The following is a 22129-nucleotide window of genomic DNA, read 5'->3' on the forward strand; positions in this document are numbered from 1 at the left end:
AAAATGAAAGCATAGCATTCTACAATTAAGTATAACATTTCTCTCTCTCTCTCTCTCTCTCTCTCTCTCTCTCTCTCTCTCTCTCTGTGTGTGTGTGTGTGTGTGTGTGTGTGTGTGTGTGTGTGTGCATAAAATACAGACAATGGGGCTGGAGAAATGACTCAGAAGTCAAGAGCACTTGTTGCTCTTGCAGAGGATCTGGGTTCAGTTCCTAACACCCACATGGCAGCTCACAACCATCTGTATACCCCAGTTCCAGGGGATCCAAAGGTATGTATGCACATGGTGTACATATGTGCATGCAGGCAAAACATTCATACACATAAAGTAAAATAAATAAATCTTAAAATTATTTTTAAAATAGAGGTAATGGTATAGAGGAGATAATAAATTACCCTGTAGGATAAAGAGGTTTTAATTGTGCAGAGAGAACCACAGGTGCGAATGGTAGGAGAGAGAAGATCACACCTGGCAGGGAGGCCTGGATGGCTAGAACCAGGTGAGTGGCTTTGTGGGGAAGTACGGGAAGACCTAAAAAAGACCATAAGATCCAAGCAGTGATAGGTGCTACGTGAATGTGGAATTGGATTCTTTAAGGTTGTGTGAGCTCCTGTAAAGGTTCAGGGCTTTTTCTGAGCTAGGAAACCACTGGAGGTTTTAAGCTTGGTGTGTCCTGGTTACAGGCTGCTGTATTGGCACAGGGAAGCTAAAGGTCACGGGCAAAATGAGGAAACCGGCTGGGAAACAAGTCAGAGGTCCAGGGGGGATGGTGGGTGGATGTTGTGGTAGCAATGACAAGGTGACAGCATGACAAGGTGAAATTATGTTTATGTTTTGGAGAACTTGCTGCTGGAAATGCCCATGTGGGCAGGAGAGGTATACAGAATGACTTCTGGCTTTGAGGAGCTATGGGATTGTGTAGCAGGATAAATAAAAGACCCAGACACAGATATTGGGCTTTAAGCTTCAAGCTGAACATCAAAGAAGCAAAGCAGCCAAGCCAGTAGATCTTACCTCTACCCAGCTGAAATGGTAACCCTGTCCCCACAACTCCTCAGAGGCAAAAGGCTCTCAGTTTCTATCTTTTCTTCCTTATATTCCTTTCTCTGCCCAGCCATATCACTCCTGTCTCCAACTCCCTAATGCTGGAATTAAAGGCATGTGATCCCAAGTGCTGAGATCATCTTTTTGTGGCTATTTCTTTTAGGACTAGATCCATTTCAAGTAGTCAGTTTGGCCTGGAACTAACAGAGATCCATCTCCCTCTTAATCTTGAGTCCTGGAATAAAAGGTGTGTGCCACCAATACCTAGCTCTATGGCTGCTGGGATTAAAGGTGTGTATCACCATTGCCTGACCTCTATAGCTTGTAGCTGACTTTGCTTTCTGAATCCTCAAGCAAGCTTTATTAGATCATAAATACTACATCACTACAGGAATGGGATGGATGACATATACGAGAGCAAGTGTGATGACAGAGCTCTGAGGCATACCTAGAGTAGATAGATGGCTTTTGGTTCCCTTAGCAGAGATGGGGACACAGGAGGGGAGGTGGGTTTTAGTGACAAGGTGACTTTCATATAGAACAGAACTTTACAGTTTAAAAATAAATGTTCAGTTTCTGATTTTCAAAGTATATTCTCTTAAGATACAAAAGTTTGTATTGTAAAAGCCAGAGAAGACCATGTGGGCTCCCATGGAAGGCTGTCACTTCCACCCTTCCTTAGTTGGGTCTTCATTGTGTTTGACATGGTCTTAATTTTTAAAAACATTACAGGGTTATTTGTTTTGTTTTTAAGCATCCACAGTGTTGAGATACAATTTCAGTGTTGATATCATCAAGGCACTCTGAAGATGTCAAGCAGTCTTTGGCTTTTATCCTGCTCTGGATCACCTATGCTGTTTCATCCCAGCCCTCCTCATCCTTCCCAGTTACGATTCTAGAAATAAAGTTGAGTCTGCATTTTGGCCAAAAACATAGAACAAAGGATACTAGAACTCATAAAGAAATGTGACTAGCCTGGCTGGAGAGATGGCTCAGCAGTTAAGAACACTGGCTGTTCTTCCAGAGGACCTGGGTTCAATTCCCAGCACCCATGTGGTGGCTCACAACTGTCTGTAACTCCATTTCTAGAGAACCCAACACCCTCATACAGACATCCATGTAGGCAGAACACCAATGCATATTAAAAAAATTAATTCGAATAAAGACAGGGTGGACTGGATGGAGAAACAGAATTCAGAGATATCAAAACTTTCTTAAAAAGATGGTATAAATTCAATTTTCAATCTTGTGTTCATCTGTAAAGAAAGTTTTCCCCAGGAATAAAATACTGTGTGTCCGTACAGTATTTTTAAGCAGTGTTCACAGCACACAATGCAGCTTTCAAAATGAAAATACTGTAATTAGAGCCTATATTTTTATCTGATAAATGTGCTAGATTGATACTTTTCAGCATATATGACATTGTGGAAGGAATAAAGACCTAGAGTATGTGCTTAAACATCACTGAAACAAGAATTTGGCACTCTGTGTCTTGAGGGCCTGTCTCACAGGGAACTTTTTGAGTTCCGGCCCAGCCTGTTGGAACCGTGCCTTGCACCCTGACATCTTAAATCTTAACTCCTGGGACTATCAGGATTTAATGTATTTTATCTGAATGTCCTGATGAAAACTCAGGAAAAAGTATTTTGCCACTTTTTCTTGGTAGCATCATAGATCAAAAGGGAGGTTCAAGTAATGGATTATAAAGCATTTCTCCTAAGCTCTGATAGCAAATCTAACAGCAACCAAAAGATGCTATAAATGTTCTGCAGCCTTGAATGGCAGAACATTATGGTGTGAAGTACTGTGTGGCATGCTCCCTGAACGAACTAGCTGAGGGATTTCTGTCCTTAATCACAGATGTACCAGTCATCCCTTAACACGTGCTGTGCTGTGTTTGTTTCCTTTCCAGTCAGGGTCATTCTCATCAGTGTAAAGTAAATGGCATTTACTAACGTGTCAAACAGTTGGAGACTGTGGTTCTGATAAACAGGTTTTTCCAGAAATAGTCTCCATCGTGAAATGCTTTGCAGCTGGCAAAATTATCTTTAAGTGGCTGTAGTAGAAAAGGTGGTTTGCTCAAAGGCTTTTAGAAGCTGAATAACTATCTAACAACAATGAGAAGAAAGCTAGACGCTTGCCTTCCCACTTTAGGAAATTCCTGTTGGATCAAAGACCTAAACATAAAAAACGAGCAGTAAAGGTGTTAGAAAATGGTTGTTTTTAAAGAAGCCAAGAGTGGGGAAGGCCTGCCAACTAAGACACAAATCTTAAAAACCACAAAAGAAATGGATTTGAGGACATAAAACTTTAGAATGTCTCGTGATGAGCCACACTGTCAAACAAAGCCAAAAAACAAGTTAAAAAGTAGGAAATACAACAAATAAGACAAATGGCAATTCCTTTAGTTGAAAGTACTTATTTCAAATCAACAAAGAAGTAGCAGCCCAATAGGAAATGGGTAGGGGACATGACAAGCAATAGTGGACATTAAAATGCAGATGACAAAACTGAGAAAGAAGTCAGCTTTCTGTCATGGTTAAATAAAGTTAAAAATAATTAGCCCTCTATCTGGCATTGCTGGTGTTGGAGCAGCTTAGGGTGTCCCATTTTCAGGGCATTTGGGCAATATATCTGGTTTAAAATGTACACAGTCTTTACCATATGCATTTGTAGAAAATTAGCCCAAATGCAAAGCTATACCAAGTGGCAGGGCCCACCGTGTGTGTGTGTGTGTGTGTGTGTGTGTGTGTGTGTGTGTGTGTGATAGCAGAAGGCTGGACTCACCCAGTTGCCAGCCACAAAGGACTGTGCAGTTGATTGTGGGCTTGTTTGCAGCTGTGAAAAGAGTAAGTTTTGCAGGTGCTGATGTGGCCTGTCTGTAAAATGTGCTTCTGAGCAAAGAAGTTTGGTTTAGGAAAGTCTGTTTAGTGTGCTTCTGCTTAGAAAACAGTGGCAACAGTGTATGTGACAGCTTTGACAAGGACTGTTCCTAGAAAGGCCATTGCTATCCGTTGTCTCTGGGGGAGGAGCCGAGGAACTGCAGGTCTGGAAAGAAGCAAACATTTACTTCTTGTTTTATGTTCTTTCTTACTATTGGGAATGTTCTACCACATGTGACTATGGCTTAGGTTGCTTTCTGTTGCTGTGATAAACACCATGACCAGAAGCAACTTGGGGAGAAAAGGGTTTATTTTATTTTACAGCTTGCAGTCCATCACTGAGGAAAGTCAGGACAAGAATTCAAGGTATGAACCTGGAGGCAGGAGCAAGCCTTTGTTTACTGGCTTGCTCCCATGGTTTGCACAGCCTGCTTTCTTATAACATCCAGGACCATCTGTCCAGGCATGGCACCAACTCCAGTGGGCTGGGAGCTCCCACATAAGTCATTAATCAAGAAAAGGTCCCACAGACTTGGTTGTAGGCAATCTGATGGCATTTTATCTAAAATTGAGGTTCCTCTTTCCAAATGACTCTAGCTTGTATCAAGTTGACAAAACAAAACAGAAGCAGGGGGGAAAGCATTGCCTTTTTGACTGAGTAAGTAAAACTAAAGTGTTTACTAAATGGCAAAGAAAAACAACTCTTAAAGAGGATAAGAAAGAACTTTTTCTGGAATCAGTAAATGGCCATGGTTAGTACTATAGATTCAGGTTACACAAACTCTATGTACAGAGCAAAGAAATCATGTATCAAGACACATGTATCAAATACATCAATGGAAACATCAGGTAGGTAGTTCACAGAAATCTCACCGAGGCCTCAGGTGCAGTATGCAGCATTCTTAGCCTTTTGGTTGGTGGGAACTAGCAGTCAGTACATTCTAAGGGAATTACATAATGGTCACAAAGATAGTAGGTCACATATGGAAGAGGACAATAAGTGACCATTAAGGGACCTAAAGGCACCTAAGGTAATTTGACTTTGGACTAGAAACACTGCATTCTCGAAGGCTATTGATGTTCTAATTAATGAGCTTTATACCAGGGTCAGTGTAAGGGGTGGTTTTGTCCAGTACCTTTTATTCACACTTACCCCTGTTGCTCAAACACCATTTTTTGTGCATGTGGACTATGAATAATGAGAGAGAGGAGGGAATGTAAATTTCCCCAATATAGAAATATGAACCATCTAATAGAAAAATGAATATATTTTTCATATATATAAGTATAAATGATCTTACAGAAAAATACAGACAATTTTAACAAGGTCTGTTAGGTAATCTCATGCCTATTTAGGCTCAAGAACTACCTGCCTAAGTGCAGAGTACCTTCACTTAATAGTCCGTTCAGTAAATTTCATCTCACTGATCCATTCTGTGGTACAATCTCATAAATGCCTTTTAGGCAGATTACTAATTAGACAATAGGGACTGATGGGGTAGCTCAGCAGTTAAGACCACTGCTGTTCCTTCAGAGGACCTGGGTTCAGTTCCCACATAGCTGCTCAGAATCTTCTGTAACTCCAGTTCTCGGGGATCTGACGCCCTCTCCTGGCCTCCGTGGGCACTAGGCACACACAGTACACATACATAAAGCAGGGCAAACACTCATAAAACAAAAATAAATCTTTTTTTTTTTATTTTAGAGACAGGATATCTCTGTAGCTTTGGAGCCTGTCCTGGAACTCACTCTGTAGACCAGACTGGCCTCGAACTCACAGAGATCTGCTTCGAGTGCCACTACCACCAGGCACAAAAATAAATCTTAAATAGTTAGACTCTATAGTTGTAGTTGCCCCATTTGAGTCTTAAAGCCCTAGGGCCAGGTTTTAAGTATTTCTGCATGGTGCTGAGATTCCAGACTGATGGTAGGAGTGGTGAGAGGTGAGTCTTCATTAGAGGAGGAGGATAGGAAATGAGAGCTTTGGCTCATCATCATTTCCCCCTTTTGTTGTCATTATGACCTGATGATTTCTAGTCATTCCCAGGCCCCCAGGATCACACAGAAATATTATTTTTTTTTCTTGTTCAACTTTGCGTACATATATAGGTAACTGTATGAAACACAGCCAGGCATGGTGACACACACCTTTAATCCCAGCATTCAGGAGGCAGAGACAGGTGTATCTCTGTGAGTTCCAGGACAGCCAGGGCTGTTACCCAGAGAAATCCTGTCTTGAACCCCTCCCCCAAAAGTACTAAGTCCCATCCCCCAGGTCAGAACTCTACAAAGCCCGAACATAGCTGATCACCTACTTTCCTCCCCCCTCCTGTGTGGGATCACATCATGGATGTGGATGAGATTTTCAGTGTAGCTTGAGTTGGGTCACTAAGAATATTTCAGGGCCAGCAAGATGGCTGAGCAGGTAAAGGCAGTTGCTGCCACAATTGGTGACTTGCCATCCCCGGGACCACATGGTAAAAGAGCCAATTACTGCAAGTTGTCCTCTGACCTCCACACACACGCCATGGTACACATGCACCCAACACACAAATAATTATAAAATAAATGCTTTTCTTTGACTTTTGGGCTTGGGAAGGGTAGTGTAGCCCAGGCTGTCATCCCTGAGGGTGACCCTCAATTGAGTTCTCCTGACTTCACCTCCCAAGTGCACCACCACACCCAGCTTATGTAGTTCTAGGAATTCATCCCCAGCTTGTCTCTAGGCACGCTCTCTACCACTGGAGCCACACTCTGCCCCAAGAAGAAAACACAGGTTGTTTTTTGTTTTTTTTTTTGTTTTCTTTAAGGATTTATTTATTTATTATAAATACAATGTTCTGCCTGCATGTATCCCTGCAGGCCAGAAGGGGGCACCAGATCTCATTACAGATGGTTGTGAACCACCAAGTGGTTGCTGGGAATTGAACTCAGGACCTCTAGAAGAGTAGCCAGTGCTCCTAACCTCTGAGCCATCTCTCCAGCCCCAGAAACACAGTTTTAAGAGTATTTCAAAGGCTGTTGGAAATGCCTGTTCCTTTTTTCCTTCAAAGTCAGGTTTGTCTTGAATATTTTTCCTCTTAATACCAAAAGAAGCAATTAAAATTTTATTTTATCCACACCAAAATGATTATAGGAACGAAATAGGCTAAAAGCTGTTGTTCCTACTAATTTAGTGAAAACACGAGTCAGTGGGCTTGTTGAATCGTTTAGAGTGTATCTGTTCTTAAAATTGTTACTATTAGAAACAAAGCACGTCCTTAGCAGCTCGCATCAGGGTACATCCCTGACAGGTTTGAAAAATTGGTATTTCAAATGAGACTAAAGAAAGGAAAGTAAATCTTGTTTCCAAAGACTTTTTTTCCCCTAAGCATAAAATCAGTAAAGAAATCACAAAGGGGAACAGCCACTTGTGATTAGGATTAGGATGATGGGTTAGTTCATATTTTGAGATCAATATCTCAAATATTATGCTTCATAATAAATCATAAAATGCAAAATGAGAGAATGTATATTGGAAGTGTTTTAGATAGCTTGTAAATTATATAAGCTTTTGTTCTAGTTTGGTCCTGATAAAACACTGACCAAAACCAGGGTAGGGGAGGAAAGATAATTTCTTCTTTCAGCTCCATCACTTGGAGAAGTCAGAGCATGGGCTCATGGCAGAAGCTGAAGCGGAGACCATCGAGGAGCACTGCTTCCTGGCTTGCTTCATCACCTTTTTTATACAATTCAGACCACCTGCCCAGGGATGGCATCACCATGGTAGATGAGTCCTCCTGCATCAATTAGCCATTCAGAAAATGTCCCACAGACATGCCCACAGGCCACTTGGATGGAAGCAATTCTTCAATTAAGATTCCCTCTGAAGCCGGGCATTGGTGGCACACACCTTTAATCCCAGCACTGGGGAGGCAGTGAGTTTGAGGCCAGCCTGGTCTACAAAGCAAGTTCCAAGACATTTAGGACTGTTACACAGTGAAACTCTGTCTTGAAAAACAAAACAAAAACAAAAAAAGATTCCCTCTTCCCAGGTGTGCCAAGTTGACAACCAAGATTAGCCATTACAGTATTTAAAAAAAAAAAAAAAAAGTCAAGGGTTTGAGGGGAGGAAAAGGCAGGGGAAAATTATGTAATTATAATCTCAAAAATGAAAGAAAAATTGGGAAAATGTCTATGGAAATGGAAGTAGTGGCCATACTTAATAAATATTGATTTTTATATTGCATCATTTAAATTCATAATTCAATTAATATTAACTTAGCATCCTATGTTAGTATTAATGAAGTATAGGCTGACCTCTGTAACAAAGAGACCAAAAATATAGTTTGATAAAAGTTTGGTTTTCTTCCAAATATTAATATTTTGAGGTGACTCAAAAACAGACTAAAAGACAGCGGGCTACTTAAGGGAAGTGGGAGTTCCAGCATCCCCGAGGACGACCACTGTGACCATGTGACTAGAGCTGGCTCCTGAATAGAGAATCTCAGCACATTTAGATGACTGAAGGCTGTGTGTGTCATTTCTGCTCGACTCTCATTGACACAGGCTTATCATGAGGTCAGGTATACCATCTGCAGAAGAGGGCAAAGTGCAGTCAGCTGCCAGGTATCCAGTTAAAACTCGAGGGTGCTACAACAAAAGACAGAAAGGAGACTCATCAAACACGCTCTTCACTTCCCAGGCAGACAGTCCCGTGCATGTCATCAAACACACTCTTCACTTCCCATGCAGACAGTCCCATGCATGTCATCAAACACGCTCTTCACTTCCCATGCAGACAGTCCCATGCATGTCATCAAACACGCTCTTCACTTCCCATGCAGACAGTCCCGTGCATGTCATCAAACACACTCTTCACTTCCCATGCAGACAGTCCCATGCATGTCATCAAACATACTCTTCACTTCCCATGCAGACAGTCCCGTGCATGTCATCAAACACGCTCTTCACTTCCCATGCAGACAGTCCCGTGCATGTCATCAAACACGCTCTTCACTTCCCATGCAGACAGTCCCATGCATGTCACCAAACACACTCTTCACTTCCCATGCATGTCACCAAACACACTCTCCACTTCTCATATCCAAAGTCTTGTCCAGTTACTGTGTCCTGTCAAACCCCGAAGTCTGGGTGGTTCTGTAGCTCCTTTGGTTGTTCTGTGGACTTGTGGCCTCAGCCTCTGGAAGACTTTTTATCCATTATCCTCAGTGGTGTGTTGTTTGACCTCTGCATCTCTCTTGGGGTGACACAGACTTTCTACAAGGAGCAGATTTGGAGATCAGGGTTGCTCTAGGTCTTGAGCAATCTTAAAGTTTTGTAGGACTGTTTTGTGAGATCTTGGCAGTACACACTCCCCAAGCATTTCCTAGTCTCTAGGCCTATTTATGTCAAAAGGTTTCCATGTGAGTGCATCCACACCAAGAGATTTTTTACTCATAGTGTGGTTTTTACACCTCTTGAATTTCCTCTTGCCTTTTACTGCCCATCCCTAATTTTTTTAAGATTTATTTTTACTAGTTTTTAATCATGTGTTATGTGTGTGTCTACTTGTGGGTATGTACAAGTGTGTGCAGGTGCCCATGGAGGCCAGAAGCATTGGTTCTCCCTGGAGCTGGGGTTACAGATGGCTGTGAGCTGCCCAGTGTAGGTTCTGGGAACTGAACACTTGGGTTCTCTGCAGTATACACTCTGCAGTCATCCCTCCAGCAGCTTCTCCCCAAATTTGATGATGACTATCTTGATACTATCCTAAGAAGTTGGCCTGAGTAGGAAATGCTATTCTTTACCTGATCTGTACATATAGACAGGCGTGAAGGACTTTGTTTCCCGATGTTTATAATTTAGGAGCCATCTCAGACTTTAGTTCCAGGATATTCATTAAGTTAAGGTTTCAGGCCCTGAGTGGAAAGAAACCCTAGCAGGCTTTTGTCCCTTACATTAATGCTTGCAAACCAGCTAGCACATTCCTGGCTGTACTACTCCCAGATGACATTCTGAAATCAGTGTCTGTTTTGTTTTACCACTGTGATAAGATACCTGGAATTAAAAAAGGAGGAAGAAAGGAAGGAAGGAAGGAAGAAAGGAAGGGAAGGAAGGCAGGCCTGCCAGGTGTGGTGGCTTCATAGTTTATGGCGACATAGGTTTTACTCCAGGTCAGTTGGCCCTGTTGTTCTTGTGCCTGTGGTATAAGGCAATAACGCCTCATGTCCCAGGAAGTGACCAGCTTCCTTCTGTGAGGCCCCACCTCCAAAGACAACTGGGATTTTGGGGTACAGTCCAGAGTAATCAGCAAGAAGTGAGGGACTCAGAGTCAGGTCATGACATCCCACCTACTTCCTCATTGTTTTCAGTAACAGCTTTATGGTAAGTTTACAGGTGACCAGCCCTCTCGGCCTACAGCCAAGCCATGTGGGCAGGGCCATGTGTGACACGCCATTGTGAGTATAGCTCCTTAGTTTCTGACTAATTTCTCTGTCAGGGAGTGGGTTAACTTACTGTAACAAGTAGATCCCAGGACATACTGCTTCTTGTTTGATTATCCAGGATAGATCTGCAGGTGGGCTGGGGCACAGGGCTGTTCTGTTCTGCGGTCATTTAGGAATAAATTCCCTTTTGTTGTTCCCCTAAGGGAGGTCACATCGCCAGCAGGGTCTTCTGTACTACTGTCACTCACAGTGGGAGGGAAACCCAGGAGGGCAGTTTTGTCTGCAGGATCATGACCTTCAAGTCCTTCCAATATAAAGTCATTAGCCCAAACTTAGGTACTGCAAGCAGCAGTGGGGCTTGTAAATGTAGACAGTGTCTTTCCCTACACTGATGGATGAATTGTTGATTCTCTGTTTTTTCTTGGGAGGAAGATTATTTTGTATTCTCACCTCATTCCATATATTTAATAGCAAAACAGTATGTGGGACTGTTTATCCCTTAGCTGCATGAGGGTGCTTTTCTGAGGAAAATAATAAAGAGAATAATGGACACATGTGACTGATTTCAAATTACTATTATGCTTCAAGAATAGATTAACAGGTTAGGAGATGGCTCGCTCAGTGAAGTGCCACACACAGTGAAGTTCAGATCTCAGCACCCACACAAAAGAGCCAGATGTGGTCAGTGTGCATCCCTGGCACTAGTTCTGGGTGGGGGAGTAGAGACAGGCAGATGTCTGGAGTTGGATGGCCAGCCATTCTAGCCAGCCCGTGAGCACTGAGTTCACTAAGAGATGTGGTGGAAGGCAATCAGAGAAGACACGTGACACAGACCTCTGGCGCCCCCACCTGTGCATGTATGCACACCCACCCACCCACCAAGTGCCTTCTGCCACATGCACTGCACACATGTATTCACCTCTCCACACACAAAGAAAAATTGTAACACACCAAGAGAAAGCAACCATGCCAAAAAGAAATACAGTATAAAGCAAAGACTTTTGACTTGACAAGGGTGGTGGGTAGAGTTGTGTCCGTATGATCTGAACCTGTGACTATTGTGTTTTTTTTTTAAGATTTTATTTATTTATTATGTATACAACATTCTGCTTCCATGTATATCTGCACACCAGTACAGGGCACCAGGTCTTATAACGGATGGTTGTGAGCCACCATGTGGTTGCTGGGAATTGAACTCAGGACCTTTGGAAGAGCAGTCGGTGCTCTTAATCTCTGAGCCATCTCTCCAGCCCCGACTATTGTGTTATTCATGAAGAAATGCTATGGTTGAAATGAAATGGTGCCTGCGCTGTGGTGTGTATGGGCTGGGTGTGTCCTGAAGGTCCATTGTGACTGTGTGTTGAGACTGTGTGTTGACAGGAGGTAGAACCAATGGAAGGCCTGAAACTCTGATAGAGGGAAGAGTACAAAAGTGCTTTAGGAGAGCAGCATAGCCAAGGACTTTATGTAAGTCTCCAGTTGCTTAGAAAATATAGCCGACGATTAGCAAATGGGTTTTCATGTAACTAAAGAGTTTCTGTACAGGCCGGGCGGTGGTGGTGCACACCTTTAGTCCCAGTACTCGGGAGGCAGAGGCAGGAGGATCCCTGTGAGTTCGAGACCAGCCTGATCTACAAGAGCTAGTTCCAGGACAGCCTCCAAAGCCACAGAGAAACCCTGTCAGAGAGAGAGAGAGAGAGAGAGAGAGAGAGAGAGAGAGAGAGAGAGAGAGATTCTGTTCAGCAAAAGAAACAACCAAGTGAAGAGACAGCAGAATGAGAAATGTAATGCTAGCTATATATATGATAGAGGATTTGTGTGAGAACTCATAATACCAAATGCCAACAAACAACCCAGTCAATTAATAAGCCAGTGAAATGAGCAGACAGTTCTCCAACAATGAAATACAAATAGTCAGTAAATGTGAAAACCATGTTCACTTCCGCCAGGCACCAGAGATACGCAAATTCCCCCTCACCTCTGTCAGAACAGAAGAAACAGCAAGTTCTGTCCTAGATGCAGACAGGGAGCTTTGCCTGCTGCTGGTGGGAGTGAAAACTAGTCCAACCACTTTGGGAATCAGTATGGAAGTTTCTCAGAAAACTAAAAATAGAACCACCACGTGACCTAGCTGTACCACCTGTCAGTGTTTACCCAGAAGACTCAGAGTTGACTCACCGCAGAGATACAGGCACATCCTTGTTTGCTGCAGCCGTTCACAAGAGCTGAGCTATGGATACAGCCCGGTGTCTTTCAACAGAAGAATGGACAAAAAATGTGGTTTATATTCATAGTCTGACTTCTTCAGACGTAAAGAAAAATGGAGCAAAGTTGTTTGCAGGCAAATGGATGTAACCATCTTAAGCTAATTAAGTCAGTCCCGGAAAGACACATGCCATGTTTTTTCTCATTTGTGGGTTCCAGTGGAAGCAAAACTGTCTGGAGAGCAAAGGGGACCAGTGAGATGGGGTGGGGTAGAAGAGGGTAGTGGAGCATGGGGGGTGCTCTAAGTACATTATATACATGCATGCACATTGTCGTATGTAACCGTGTATAATGCGATTTCTTTTAGGAGATAAGGCATAATAGCAGGTCTTTAGTTTGTTTGGGGCATTTGTTATTCCTCCGTGACCCTTTGGATTGTAATCCGAGTATTCTCATAGAAGGGCCAAGACCAGGCCTTTCTGTCTCTGATGCTTCGTGGATTAAGATTATTGCCTGTTCCCCCACACATGTGTCACTGCTGTCTGCATGAGGTGGTGCAGCCACACAGCAGCACCCGATATAGAGCCCGAAAGATGACATTTGGGGAGTCAGCCCCCAAACTCTGAACCAAGTGGCCCTCTTCATAAGTAGGCTAGATCAGGTATTTGTTATAGTAACAAAAAATGTTACGTTTGCTAGCCAATCACTGACCTGAGAATGTGGAGAGGACCAGGCATTGTTCAGGTGGAGCCTGTGCAATCACAGGCGTCTTTAAGACAGGCAAAAGAGGAAGGCAGGGAGGTCTCTAACCACAGTTGCTGGTTTAAAGACAGCAGTGGGGGCCAAAGTCAAGGAATACAGGGAGCTGCTAAGAGCTGAAAAGGGAAAAAAATGAAAGGATTCTCCCCCAAAGCACAGTCTTGCCGCACCTTGACTTACCAAGCTAAGCTTCTGATTTTCAGAGGCAAAAATAATAATAAAGTGGAGGTAATTAATTGTAATAGCAGTGGAGAACTAATATAAGAGGTGCAAATGTGCGTGTGTGTAGTGGTTTTTTGTTTGTTTGTTTGTTTGTTCGTTTGTTTTGAGCAGGGTTTCTCTGTGGCTTTGGAGGCTGTCCTAGAACTAGCTCTTGTAGACCAGGCTGGTCTTGAACTCACAGGGATCCTGCTGCCTCTGCCTCCCAAGTGCTGGGATTAAAGGTGTGCACCACCACTGCCCGGCATGTGTGTAGTGTTAGTGCACAAGGCAGTTTGAGGAGGCACTTTCATTGATGGAAATGTAAATTACTACAAACTCTTCAGTGAAACTCTGTAGAGTAATATGTTTTGCAACACTTCAAATGGTTCCTATACTTTGCCTTCCTGGCCCCAGAGAGGTAATTTGGATAATGGCTGATATTTACATATGATGACTGCCACCAACAGTACTAATATTAAAAAATCAATTATCAAAAACTTAGTAACATTAGGTAAATGTTTTTATACATCTATCATAAGATACCACAAACCATTAATGATTATAATAATAGAAGTAATGAAATGGAAAAATGCTCATGAGGTACTAAAAGGCAAAATAATTTGCTACATAAAACTTGTATATTCAATATAAAATCTGCGATTGCCTGACCAGAAAACAACTGAAAGAAAAAAGGCTGAAAAACAAAATAGAAATAGCAGCCACCCAAACTGATGTATGGAATTTATGGATGAAGTTTTTCTTCTCTGTGCATTTCTTTCCAAAATTTTTCTGCTGTGAATATATACACTTTTAGTTAAGAAGTTGAAATAAAAGTTATTTGGCAAGAAAGGGTATGAGGCAATGTGAGGGGAGGTAGGCACCTTGCAGGCCAGGACTAAATCCATTTTCCTCCCGTATCTAGCAAAAGGTTGTTGTATTTGGCCTTGTGAAACACCAATAAAGTGTCTTTGGAGAAATGGACAGGTGAATGAGGGACTCAGCAAAGATCATAGAGATAATCCAGAGGCTGAGTGTTGACTCTGTGTCAAACCCAGTGTGCTGTGCACCGCTGCCCTGTCCTTTCTAAATGGTGTCTGAGAAGTTACAATTAGCAGTCTTTTTAGGGTTTTATGTCCTTGACAGTGATGCTACAGCAGCCTTGAGCATTGTGGATACTTGGGGTGTTTGTAATTCAGTCATAATTGGCTAATTGTTTAAGGATTTAAAAGTACACTAAGTTTTCATTTAAAAATAGAAGCTCTAAGACATGTCCAAAACTTGGGACTTTCCCCGGGTCTGGCTCTCCTTGCCTAAGTTCCTTTCTCCTAGAGTTAACTCTGAACCGTTCTTGGGCTACGAAGAAGGCAGACTATTTCTAGCGCTTCTCCTATTTTCAATACCCAGTGAGTTTATGTTGGTTAGGAATTGGGAGAAAGTTTCTAAATTGTTGGCATGTTAAGTCTAACAGGCAAGTAATATTTTATGACTTCTAAAATATTTCATATTTAAAAATAGAATTTAAGTAAAGAACACTGGCTAACCCCCAGGATGTATCTGTTAGTGTTTTTAAAAAAGTCAGTCTCTGGCATCAGCAGTGCAAGTCATACCCTAGGGGCTGGAAAAGTAGGACTATAATCAGGATGGAAATGTCCTGGGCACTGTTTACCTTCACTCTGCCTGCCTGGGGGCATTGTAGCAGCCACTGATTTTTACTGTCCCTACCTGCAGAATGATGCCTGTGGGAGAACAGAGAGGCCTGTGGTTGTGCTTCCGAGTCCCACCTTAGCCACTGGTTATGTGCCTGAGACCCCACCCAATGCTTTCTAGAGAGAGGGAAGTTTTTAAATTATAAATGTTATTTTTCTTTTCTTTTCTTGGGGACAGGGTTTCTCTGTGTAGCCCTGGCCATATTAGAATTCGCTTTGTAGCCCAGGCTGGCCTCTGCCTCCCGAGTGCTGGGATTAAAGGTGTCTCCCAGCACCACCCAACATAAATGTTATTTTGTGAATGTGTTATTAACTTCTCAAGGGAGTAGGTCTGGAATCACTTTTAGCTATAAAAATTTAAATGATAAAACACATTGTTCTGTGTGGAAATCATTTAGGAATCGTAGGTATTTGTCCATGATGCCAGAAAGCAAAAGGATAAGATACCAGAATATCATTAAATGTAAGCTGAAAGTCAAGTACTTAGAAAACACAGAGTTAGCTCTATGGTCTAAACTTGAGCCATTGACATTTCTTTGAAAAATCCAAATAATACTGAAAAATATGAAAAGGAGTACAGCTATGCATGAGTGCCAGCCTGTGTGGCCCTCAGGGCTTGTCCTCTCTGTGTACAGGGCATTAATTGAAGGATTCAGCAGACCTCTCATAGCCAGGGTCTAGCTAGCAAGCCATGGCAGTGCACATTCTTATCCCCGAATCCCAGGTCCATGGGTACAAGAGGAACCTCTATCTTATTCTCCACGATGCTTACTATGGAAACCCTAAATTTATCCCATATTTAAAAAGTAAGGTCTCATCCATTTTCCACCCAGCTTACAGTGGTGGGATAAATGAAGCTTGCAAAGAAAGAAAAGAATTGTGGGAGAAAGGAAGCTGAAGGATTTGAGTTTTGGTTGGGACAGAGGACACTGAGGGACACTGCCGTGTGAGGAGGCAGGGAGGAACGAGGCAACACAGCTGCCCCTGACAGACCTGCACAGGCCCAATGGACAGACCCCCATGTGTGTGATGTTTCTGGTAAGGAGGCTTTACACCCCTTGAATAGCCCAGGGCAGCTCCTGACCATTCCTGTTGTGCCACTTGGCTTATTGGCCAGAAATGAAAGTGCCTTAGCTTCCGCCCTGCCCCCAGCCACTGTGCTGACGGTGATGTCATATTGACCTTTACACCCTCGACATCTTTTGTAATAGCATTAACTCCAGAATATTTGCTAATGACCTTTATTTTTCTTAGTATAGAGAGTGTGATGGGGACAGTACATGTGTGTTGTGACGTGGTTATAGAGGTCAGTGGACAGTTTGTGGCAGCCCTGCCTCTCCATTCACTTTGTGGTTCCCAAGGATTGCACTCGGGTGACAGGCTTGGCAGTAAGCACCTTAACTTGCTGAGCCATCTTGCCAGCCCTGACTTTGCCTTTTTTGGATTGCTAAATTGAAATTTCTAAAAACTTATAAATGGTATTGATCCCATATACACATTTGGGTGACGAGGATTTTATTATTATTATTAATTTCTTTGTTTTGTTTTGTTTGTTTGGAGACAGAATTTCTCTGTGTAGCCCTGGCTGTCCTGGAACTTGCCCTGTAGACCAGACTGGCCTTGAACTCACTGAGATTGCTTGCCTCTGCTTTCCAGGTTCTGGGACTAAAGGTGCATGCCAACACTTCCCAGCTGACTTGAGGATTTTAAACAGTTCAGTTGCGTGCTGATTATGCTTAAACAGGTCTACAGTGAAAAAGATGCCATGTGATGGAATTGCTGTAGGTGTCTTGGGATCTGCTGACTTTGGAGGAACTATCTGGTCACATAAACATTTAAATGCAATTCTGTACCTAGAAAATTATTTCCCTTACACAAGAGATCTTAATTTTTTTTCATTTTTGAACCTAGGAATATTAATGGCAGTCAGAGCTCTTTTCCCTTCAAATAATCTACCTAACAAGAAGAACAGACGTGGCTTGCATATTTCACTTCTTAGCTCCTGCTTAGGCCCCTGTCTCCTCCTGTGCCTGTTTATCATTTCTCTCTACGTTTGGGAAATGTTTTTTTCTGAATGGCTTAAGATGCCCAGTTACTAGAAAGTAAAAAGAGAGAAAGAATTGAAAATACACATACTACTTAAAAAGCCCAGGTAGGAGAAGCTCACCTGCCAGGTCCCTTCCTCCCTGCCTCCGAGGCAGGAGGCGCTGCCCTGCCTTCCTTTCTTGCCTAGATGTCTGTGAACACCTGGCTTTTTCCTTCAGGACTGCTCTCGGATGTGAGTGTGTGTGTTGAGAAGAGGATCACCAAGGGGATGAGGGTTTGGGCAGTAAGAGGCAAGAGTGCTAGGTAGCCAATTAGGAAAAGTTAACTAGAGAATGTTTGACGACAGTAAGGCTGTCTGTCCTTCACTAACCCTTATACTTGAAGTCAGAAGGGGGAGGGGGGGCATGAGGCTCTGGGTCCAATCCTCAACACAACACACCTGAGAAAGGTCTCATTAGCCGAAGGTTCCAGGACCTCAGCCTCAAAGATTCCCAGGAAATGCACACCGAGTCTAAACCTACCTTGTTACATACAAATGGAGTCTCAGTGCCTGGGGCCACTCAGACATCAGTTCTTATGGGATCCAGAGAGTGATACAGGGGATATCAAGGTCCCACTTTGGGGTTCTTAGTCACATTAATAAAAGAATTTAAGTATGGACTGAAATGGAAACAATTTTATTAACACTTAAAAGTAAAGTCCCAGAACAGGTAAGCTGTAAAACTTCAGCAGCTGCTTGGAGGAGGCAAATGGAAAAGAGGAGGGAAAAGTGGTTCCATTTAGCTGGCATGGAGGTCAGACACAGGGTGGGCAGGAACCAGATGGTGGGAAAGAGCAGGGAGACACAGGGTGCTGGGGAAGGGGTGCTTAGAAAATAGATGGAAAGGAGAGAAAAGCCACACTTTCATAATTCAGAAAAGGCAGGCAGACTTACTACTTACGTGGCTGCGGCCTTCTAAGCTGGGGCATGAGTTCTCAGGAGGAAAAGTACAGAATCTCATTAGGAGTGAAGGATCCCGCCTGTCTCTTTAGCATGGCCCAAGGTGAGTCCACTGTCCTAGGGCTGTTCCTAGGCAAAGTAACTGAAGCAGCCCAATTGGAACATTGGGTCTCCACTCGGGCCAGAACATTTTCCATCTGACACCAGAAGAGTCTTGGTGATTATTTTGTGTGTGGATAGCATGGAAGTCTTGGTGTAGAGCGGTATGAAATATTGAGTTCAACTGTATCGTATCTAGGGACTGTTAATGAGTGGTAGTCTACTAGAAAAAAAAAACAATACTTTTTATTCTAATTTTGCCTTGCTTTGTTAGCACCTTGGCAAGTTTCTTCCAAGTTTAGGCTCTATTTCAGCAAATTGAAACAATAATGGGGTAAACGAACCAAGTGGTTTAGTCAATGCTCTATTTCTGTGAAGAGATCCCATGACCATGGCAACTCTTACAAAGGAAAGCATTTAATTGGGTCATGTTTACAGTTCAGAGATTTAGTCAGTTGTCAGCGTGGTGGGAAGCATGGTGGCTTGCAGGCAGACATGGTGAAGAGGAGCTGAGAGTTCTGCATCTGGATTTGCAGGCAGCAGGCAGAAGGGGGGCATGGAAGAGAAAGGAGAGGGGGCGGGGAGAGAGAGGGAGGAGACTGGGCCTGGCTAGAGCATTTGAAACCCCAAAGCCCACTCCTAGTGACACACTTCCTCCCTCAAGGCCACTCCTACTCCGACAAGGCCACACCTCCGAATAGTGCCACTCCCTGGTGAATAACCATTCAATTCTATGAGCCTATGGTGGCCATTCCTAGTCAAGCCACCACGCAAGGTTATAGCAAGTTCTTAGTTTCATATTTGTGAAGTGAGTAAATGGTAACTCACCATCCTTAGTCTCCCTCCCAGAGAGTCATCATGGCATTTGAAAGTAGGTCAGCTCATCCTCTCGGCGTGCCATTACTCTTTACGTGGGTATTTTTATTGCCAGAGTTAAACTGCTGTTTGCTTAGTAAGCTCCTTTTGATTTAGAAAATGCTTTCTTCCAATGTCTTCCAACCTTGTAACTTTCCTAATTCCAGATTAATCCATGGCGGACAGATATTAAATGGACTGGCAGGCCCAACTGTCATGAATGCAGCCCCGTTCCTCTCTACAACATGGTTCTCTGCAGATGAGCGAGCCACTGCCACAGCAATTGCATCAATGTTGAGTTACCTTGGTGGAGCATGTGCGTTTCTTGTCGGGCCCCTCGTCGTTCCAGCTCCCAATGGGACATCGCCCCTTCTCGCTGCAGAGAGCAGCAGGGCTCATATCAAAGACCGCATCGAGACTGTGTTATATGCAGGTACTATGGAGATTTTTTTCTTCCTGGTTGACTTTGGTTTGTACTCCAGTCTCTGTTCTCTAGTTCTGGTGTGCTAGGTCATATCACAGGAGACCCCTGAGGACTGATACACAGTCTCAGAATGTACTTTCATTGTATTATGTGGAGGTTCCCGTTTGAAGCAACCCTTCCTAGGACGTCGTTAAATGTAACATGCTCTTGCTACATGGAAAATTCTTTGTTAATTTCATGCTTCTAGTCCATTTACAGTAAAGTGCTTTATAATAGATATCCTAGAGTCTTCTCTAGATTTGGTATCTGTATACAAAACTGAATGTCATGCTTGACCATAAACATATGTCAAGCATATGTTGGTAGCATTCAGCCTGTTTTCTCCCGTGCAATTTTCCCATTATTGGCTACATCCTCTCACTTTATTAATCTCGACCACCTGTAGTTTATTCTTCTCTTTATTGCTGTGTGTATGCTAGTCTGTCAATCAGAGATACTGACCTTTCTAAAACATTCTCTTACATCCCCGCCCCTTGTTATTTCTGGTCAATCAATTTCATGTGTCCTCCCTCATACGCCTATTTCTTGCTCCTCGGGCTTTTATAAATCTTTGCTGTGTCTCTTTGCTTAGCACTGGGAATTGGTGAGATCAGTGTTGAGACTGTTGTAGTACACATAAGTGGAGGAACCAAACTTGCCTGGGTTTAGAGAGGAACTGAGGGATTAAGGAAAGCTTTACCAAGAACATAATAATCAAAATTAAGAATTTCATAGATATTCACCAGATGGTTCAGATGGGCGAGAGGGTGTTTCATGTAGGTGACCCTGACAGGCTGGGCACTGGGATTGCCATGGTTTCTGCTCAGCAGTGCCTAGAGGCAGGTAAACAGTCATAGTACAGAGTGGTGGTGCCATGCTGAGGGCTCTGAAGCTCCGAGGCAGCAGTGGCATGCCTGTCTCAGATTGTGAGCGTGCATCGGAACTCCCTGGAGGTTAGCAGATAACCTGAGAATGGACAAGGGAAGATGAAAAGACAGAACCCTCGAGAAAACTCCCAGTGAAGGGAGAGAACCTGGTGCAGCCAAACACCCGAAAGCATAGAGTAGTTGAGATCTAGTGAGCATCTGTTGAGCCAGAAGGGAAGCCAGGCCATGGAAGCTTCTAGAGTAGGCCCCTCCATGGGCCAAGACCACACTCTGAAGTTCATCCCCAAGAGTTACATGATGAGATTTACATTTTGGATTTGGCATAGAGGAGATAAAACTGAAAGCAGGGACTGAGGAGAACGTAGAGCATTGTGTTTCTTATTTTTAGATGCTTCCTTGTCTTGTTTAATTCCTGCAGCGTGTGAATTGAGTCTGTCTTACCCACGCATCAGAAGTCCTGCCCTCCATCAGACAGAATCCTGCCGATTCCAGCCTCCTCCCATATTCCTTCTGAGAATCACGCTTATTAGAATTAGACTTGCTTCAGAGTTTCTCCTGCAGGGTTTGGGTGGGCTTTCCCGTAGAGTAGCATTGTTATCTCTTAGCCTTTGGATGGCTGGTGCATACAGGCACCACTGTGCATCTTTGTTCATAGCACGCCCCCTATTGGTGGCCTGTAGAATTTAGGTCTGCACACGCCCAGCCTCTGCACTGGGCTGAGTGGTGTTTTTGCTTGTCTTTGTAGCGCTAGATATTAAAGGAATAAGTACTGACTTTTTGTATCGTTGGTTAACACTTCACTTTTATTTTTCTTTCAGAGTTTGGAGTTGCCTGTCTAATATTTACTGCAACCCTCGCTTATTTTCCACCCCGGCCTCCTCTTCCTCCCAGTGTTGCTGCAGCCAGCCAGCGGCTGAGTTACCGACGCAGCTTTTGTAGGTTACTAAGGTGAGTAGACTGTGCCCGTGGCAGCTGTCAGTGTAATTGTGTCTATTTCTATCTCTGTGTGAGTGTGTCTGTGCCTGTGTGTGTGTCTATGTCTGTCTGCATGCCTGTGGGTGTGTCTGTGGGTGTTTGTATGTGTGTCTATATCTTATCACTGAGTGTGTCTATGTCTGTCTGTGTCTATGTGTCTGGTCTGTTTGTGTGTTTGTGTATGTCTGTGTGATGGATGTGGAGGTGGCACACATGTTCCACAGCACACACGGAGGTCAGGGGACAACTATGAAGTTGGTTCTCTATTCCACCTTCACAACTTGGCAAGTGCTTTGCCCCCTAAGCCATCTCCCTTGCCCCTAATTCTTAATGTTTAAGGATAATTTGAGGTAGTAATTTTTCAGCATTAGTTTGTAACTAATTTATGTTAATATTAATTAAAATACTAATTACTTTAATTTCCTATCAGAACTATATCTTGAAAATTCGCCACACACCAAAAAAAGTCATTAAATTTTGTTTCATCCATATTCCATGTAGACTATTACTAAATATTTTAAAAATCAGATCTCTTAATTTGTGTCTTACAGAAACTTACACCATATATCCTTAACATACATTACATAGGTAGTAGTCAATACAAAGTAATAAAATGATATCCTTTATATATCATCTAAA

The 22129-nt window shown here is 43.1% G+C and overlaps 1 protein-coding gene across 1 annotated transcript in view; it reads left to right on the plus strand.

Annotated features, from left to right (window-relative positions):
• Window positions 1–22129, plus strand: part of Slc49a4 (solute carrier family 49 member 4) — a 72989-nt gene that overhangs the window by 18713 nt on the left and 32147 nt on the right. Inside the window, 2 exon segments of the mRNA XM_027412766.2 lie at window positions 19333–19598; window positions 21334–21463. Of these exon segments, the coding sequence (XP_027268567.1) occupies window positions 19333–19598; window positions 21334–21463 (396 nt within the window).

This window comes from Cricetulus griseus, chromosome 4 (genome assembly GCF_003668045.3).
Source record: "Cricetulus griseus strain 17A/GY chromosome 4, alternate assembly CriGri-PICRH-1.0, whole genome shotgun sequence".
Classification (NCBI taxonomy): domain Eukaryota; kingdom Metazoa; phylum Chordata; class Mammalia; order Rodentia; family Cricetidae; genus Cricetulus; species Cricetulus griseus.